Raw genomic sequence first — 6,126 nt, 5'->3', positions numbered from 1 at the left:
TGCGCTGGCCCTGCCGCGCCATCGTCGGGCGGCCGTTGGGGGCGCGTCGTGCAGCGAGCGGGAGGTGAGCGCGGCCTGCGCGGCGCTGGGGTCCGGCGGGGTTGAGGGGCCCCTGGGCGACGTGGCGGGGGATCAGCGCCCTGCCTCTGCCCGTTGTGGTGACCATCTGTTGGGGGACGCGCCGTCCGCCTTGGAGCGTGTCCTGCGGACTGGAGTTCGCCTCTGGGACCACCTCTGCCCTGACCCGGGCAAAGGCGGCGGTGGGGTTCGCGTGGATGTTCCCCCTCGCTCCCCACGCACCCCACGCAGGGGGAAGCGGCTTGTCCGTGCTCTGCTTCGCTTCGTGGGCTGAGCTGCCCCCCGAGAACATCCCCGAAATGTATGTTTTCCCTGCTTTCTGCGTTCATATTAGGGCTTTTAGCAAGGAACTTGGTCGTGTGGCTCCTTTCAGCCCGTTCTGGAACAGGCGGACGAGCTGCAAATAGCCTGTGGGCTCGTGGATGGAAATAGCTGGTTTGGGATGGACGTCCAGGTGAGCATCAGTTCCGTTTGCGCCTGGTAGGAAGCTGCTGCGTTTAAAGAGTTTGTGTCTAGATTCCCGTCTTCTCCACCCACTTCCCAGATAGTAAAAACTTCTTGTCTTTTTTTTTTTTTTTTTCTTCTTTCTTCAAATTCTCTGCAGATACATGGAAAAGCCGCTGTTTGCTGCTCTTTGTAATGGTTACCTAGAAGTTTAATAAGAATGGAGATTAAGCTAGATGTTCTCGTCTCTACGTGTATCAAGCGAAGGAAGCCATGGCCTCGCATCTCGTGGATTGGACAGGTAAGTGTAATGGAACTTCTATTTAAATACAATCCAGCAAAGAGTATTTTTTCTTTAATTGTATAACACTTTGCACTTCGTTTATGGGGAGTGAGGTGGGTAAAAGCCTCAGGAATATTTTTTAATGTACCACACTTTAGAGTTATCGAAATAAATAGCTTGCATTTCTGTCTTACTGACTTGAGGCTAGAGATTCAGAATTTCACAGATAAACAATGGGGAGGCAGGATTTTTGTTTGTTTGTTTGTTTTGGCCAAAGTCATATCCCTTACATAAAATTGTTGCTTTGATGGTTTGAGTTTTTCATAACCTTTTCTACAGTGCATTGTTGGAAATAATGAACAAAACTTTTTTTTTCCCATTGCATCCTGCATCTATTCAAATATATGCTTTAAGATTTCTTCATAGAATGAGGCTAATTTTTTTTCCTTCTCTTCTAATATATGATTTGAGTTTAAGTAGGTAAATATTTAAAACCAATTCCTTCTTCTATTGAAATCACTTGCAAAATCTCACTGAATTAAACACTAGAAGATGAGATAACTAGTGTCTTAATTTTTCATGTTGCCGTTTGGCAGGTAGTTTAGTTCAGGTACTTCAAAGAACTTTTTAATAATGATTGTAGAATTAATTTAATAGTTTGAAACCTGTGAACCAAATTTATAATCAGTATAGGTGACTGCTAGATATGATATACATTAAAGCAAATATACCAAAGAATGAAGTTAGTGTGGTAACTGCAGCTGTAACTTCCTCTTCAAAAACTCATTTTTCCCTATCATTTTTTATCACTGCTTTATTTTGCAGGTTTATGTGGAAAATAACATTTTAAAAATGAAATGCTCTTTTTTTTTTTTCTTTCATCAGGAAACAGAGGCAGTTTTTCTTCTAGATGATAAACATATAAATGAAATTAACCTGACATCAGGGAAGACAAAGAAGAAAATCCCTCGGCTGCAGTCATTGTTGAAAAATGTAGTTGTTTTAACAACATCAAGAAATGGTTAAGTACAATATGTATTATAAACTCACTTTATTTGTAGCTGTAACAGTTTAAAAATGTAGAACATCTCAAGGATCTGCCAGTTCACTGTCAGCTTGTTAACTGTGGCTAAGATTGAAGGGAAGTAATTTTAAGTACGTCGCAGTAATATCCTTCAAAATGTCTCTCCCCTGATGGACACAGGTGCTTGGTTGGCAGGAATACTTGCAACAGGGGAGCTGTTTCTTTGGAATAAAGATCAAGACTGCTTGAAAATTGTGCCAGCAGTTGAAGAGTCTCGAAAAGTAGTTGCAGCAGCACAAGGTAGGTTTTTCTCATTCAGTCTTTTGAAAAAAGGAATAGAGCAAAAGTAGGTTCCCTTTTTAAGTTATTGCACAAGTAAAAGCTATGTTCTCACGTTGTTTTGCATTTGTATAATTTGTGTGCTAGTTAAGCTTTGACAGCTGTCCTTTTTGTCAAAAGAAAAGTATGTTTTTTGCATCTAGTAATCTTCTGTAAATAGTAATTAATTTTTAAATACAGTAAATATTTTATTTTTAATTTTTAGTTTTTAACTGTAGAAAAATATTGCATACTAACCTATCAGTGCCTTAGAGCAGACATACATCTGATGTAAACCCTATACACGTAATTTAAAGTTTATTCTGTAGGTAGGTTTTTGTGACAGATGGTAACTGGAGAGAATAATGTAAGGGCACATATTTGCAAACTTAAGTATCAAAACTGATACCAGGTTGTAAAGTGAAGTATCATACAAGTGGTTCTGTCATTTCAGGGAGGATCAGTAGTGCATTTAGGAATTGAAGGTAATAGCTAAGTAGAGTGCTTATGCATTTATTAGTAGTTTTCATGAAAGATGGATTTCAGGGAAGATGGTCTCAGGTAACAACTCACGGCTGAGTCTTATGGGAAAGATAATTCATAAAATGCACAAAAATGGGTGTCCTATCTGACATTACTACTGCCCAAGGTCTGCTATTAGTGATGAAGCGGGAAATTAAAGGTACTTAAGGCAGCAGCTTGTATTTCTTGTGATAGAGAAGAAATTTCCTTTCTCTTTTCTTTTTAAATCTAAATCTAACAGAGGAGCAGAAACTACACTGGCACATTGTTGTGTGTGGTTATTTTTTTTCCCCAGAGTGTTTAATGAGGCTGTACTTGTATGTATCTGACGATGGCAGAAAGACACTGTTAAGTACTCCTACAGCATGTGTCTTTTTGTGGGAGAGCACAGAACATGAAAATACATCCTCTTATAAAAATTCTTCTTCTGGACGTTGGACACAAATTTTGCCTGATGAATCAGTCATGTTGCCTTCTATTGAAGAAAAAGAGATTGGAATGCATACTACTTTCATACAAAATGAGGTAAAAAACCGAGCCCTAAAGCAATCATTTAATCTCTTTAGTAAATTAGAGCCACAGAAGCTACAGTGAATTTGGAAAGTGATGTCTGGTAGTGTGTGTAGGCTTAAACATTCCATTTGTATAAGATTTAATGACAATGTAAGAGCAGCCATACCTTATCAGATCGAAGCTTACCTATCGATCTGGCACAGTAGTATTCTTGCTAGCTTTTCTATTTCTAAATGACAGCATTATGTTGTCTGAATTGTGATAGCCATTATCTAAATATCTAAATAATTAAAGAGAAAATTGTGTGTAACTAGGTTTTGGAGTTTGTTCTGGTTTTGTTTGTTTGTTTGAGTTTTTTTTTTTTCCACAGATCCTGGGTGATTGCTGTTTGTGCTCTTTTGTGTTTTATTCTGGGGAACATTTGATGCTCACATTTTTGATTCTTCGATGGCATGAAAATAGCTTTAAATACGTTAGGTAAGTTCAAAGATATATGAAGTTACATTAACTTAAGAGGAAGATTTTTATTATTAAGTGCTTTAGAGCTGAGATTCAGAGCTGCAATGTCATAGAATGTCTTAGAATCTGACCCTTAAGATTGTTAAGTCCAGTCATAAACCTAGCACTGCTAAAATTTAACACATTTATATTGATGTCCAATTAGCTTATGGTTACAAGCACCTACTTGTCTTTACATGTGTTTGTTCATAGCATGTCACATTACGTATGCATATATGGACAATATATGCATATATATAATCCATATATAGGCATATATGGTCATTTTCAAGTTTTTAAATGTGGTTAATCTGACAGCATTTATGTATGTATTCCATTCTTCATTATTAACTTACACGTAAGTAAAACTGATTGTATTTGTCACTGTGTGTGGGTGGCTGTGTATACATACACATGCCTACACACACACGTGTGTTAAGGAGTTTTTTACATCATGCTAATAGAGTTTTCTTTTCTTGTTTTTCTGATATTACTAGTATGTACTGTGCAGCCATGCATGTCCTGAATATCTCTTTCTGTTCTGTATTACACATATTTGTATATTTTATTTGTTTTCTCTTACCTTTTTCGTTTCTTATGGCTAGACTACGTAAGAAAGTATGTCTGTGTTTCTTTGTCTGGGCTGGGACCACATACTGAAATCGTTACGCTGATACAACCACAACCACTTGAAAATGCAATTGAATAATAATTCTGAGTACATGTATAGTCCATTCCTTTTCCTAAGTGAGATAACACTTATATGTGAGTTCAAATGGATATGGTCTCTGCAGGTACAACCTGAGTAGCTTAGTAAAATTTTGCCCTACCCTTGACATGGTACAGCTGCTTTGTTAAATTGCGCCCTTTTGATGCTAACTTAGTAATTATGTCTACCTTGCCCTGGTAAGTGTCATCACTCTTCACTCAGTTTGTCAGTAGCCTTTCTGGTAACAGAAAAAAGGAAATAGAGCATAACACTCCCACTGTAGAAGTGCGCATATATACCGTAGTAGAATCATTGAATCATTATAGTTGGAAAAGACCTCTAAGATCATCTAGTACAACCATCAACCCACTATCACCATGCCTACTAAACTTCATCCCAGAGCGCCACATCTACACGTTTTTTGAACATCACCAGGGATGGTGACTCCACCACCTCTCTGGGCAGCCTGTTCTAATGCTTGACCACTCTTTGAATAAATAAATTTTTCCTAATGTCCAATCTAAACCTCCCCTGATGCAATTTGAGGCCATTTCATCTTGTCCCATTGCTTGTTACTTGTGAGAAGAAACCAACACCCACCTCACTACAGCCTCCCTTCGGGTAGTTGTAGAAAGTTATAAGGTCTCCCCTCAGCCTCCTTTTCTCCAGACTAAACAATCTCAGTTCCGTCAGCCACTCCTTATAAGCCTTCTTCTCTAGACCCTTCACCCGCTTCATTGAAGATGCTTAGTCTTGATAATTCATTTCATCATGCTAATGTTTTATTTTTTGTCCATTGAGTGGCATGCTTCCAAATGGAATCTTTCTTGTGTTTTCTGTCATGCTTTGAATCTTTTCAGGATCTTTGAGTGATTTGGGTTGGAAGGGACCTTTAAAGATCCACTCCCCCTGTTGTGGGCAAGAACAACTCTCACTAAATCAACTTACTGGAACCACAATCCATTCTGACTTTGAACACTTCCAGTGATGGGGCATCCACAGCTTCTTTGTTTAGAGAAGCATACTGTTGACTTTCATTTTCGAATTATCTCTGTGTTGGATGATGTTGCACTGTCTGAGGAAGCTGTTCCTGGCTAGAATGCAAGTGCCTTAGTTATAAAGCATGCGTCTATGTGTTGTATACATATAGCTCAAATTTCTGTCCCATAAAAATAATTCTCAGTGCTCAGATGTAATTTTTAAACTCATGTTAATACAAAATATTTTTAATTTGTAATGTTTTTTGAGAAAAAAATATTTTTGTTGTTCATGCTGTATGTGTCTTTGTCTTGCATGTTTTTTTCCTATATATAAATCATCAAATTCAACATAACTGAGTAACCTGTTGGTTTTTTTTGTCTTTTTTTTTTTTTTTGGTATTCAGTTCTTTGCCATACCAGATACACTGGGTACAGCAGACTTGTTCTCTTGTTAATTTGGTTCCTCAGTGTGTATCTGTAAAGTCAAGAGGAGCTTTGCTATGTGCATTTGCAAGAGATGGACTTCTGCTTGCAGTAGCTATTAATCAAACTGATCCAAAGGTATGAATGATAGACAAGTATGCCTTTTAAGCTAATAGTTCAGTTTAAATGTGGTGGTAACAAAGATTTAATAACACATTTTTAGGAGTGATTTTTCAGCATTCTTATGGATACATGTGATTATATTCACATTGACATACATAGTTAAAAATTTCTGCCGCAACTTGTAATTTTTTGAATGCTGCTGTTCAGTTAA

The 6,126-nt window shown here is 37.9% G+C and overlaps 1 protein-coding gene across 1 annotated transcript in view; it reads left to right on the top strand.

Annotated features, from left to right (window-relative positions):
* The first annotated feature begins 693 nt into the window (after positions 1-693).
* The window catches only part of CPLANE1 (ciliogenesis and planar polarity effector complex subunit 1), a 64,641-nt gene continuing 59,208 nt past the window's right edge, over positions 694-6,126 (top strand). Inside the window, exons 1-6 of the mRNA XM_086770047.1 lie at positions 694-823; positions 1,691-1,826; positions 2,010-2,129; positions 2,965-3,194; positions 3,553-3,659; positions 5,774-5,930. Of these exons, the coding sequence (XP_086626173.1) occupies positions 743-823; positions 1,691-1,826; positions 2,010-2,129; positions 2,965-3,194; positions 3,553-3,659; positions 5,774-5,930 (831 nt within the window). The 5' untranslated portion in view covers positions 694-742. The remainder of the gene's footprint in view (positions 824-1,690; positions 1,827-2,009; positions 2,130-2,964; positions 3,195-3,552; positions 3,660-5,773; positions 5,931-6,126) is intronic.

Source organism: Chlamydotis macqueenii, chromosome Z (assembly GCF_036417535.1).
Source record: "Chlamydotis macqueenii isolate bChlMac1 chromosome Z, bChlMac1.mat, whole genome shotgun sequence".
Lineage (NCBI taxonomy): Eukaryota > Metazoa > Chordata > Aves > Otidiformes > Otididae > Chlamydotis > Chlamydotis macqueenii.
Note: the sequence above shows the minus strand (reverse complement) of the source record. Positions and strands in the feature narration are given on the sequence as shown.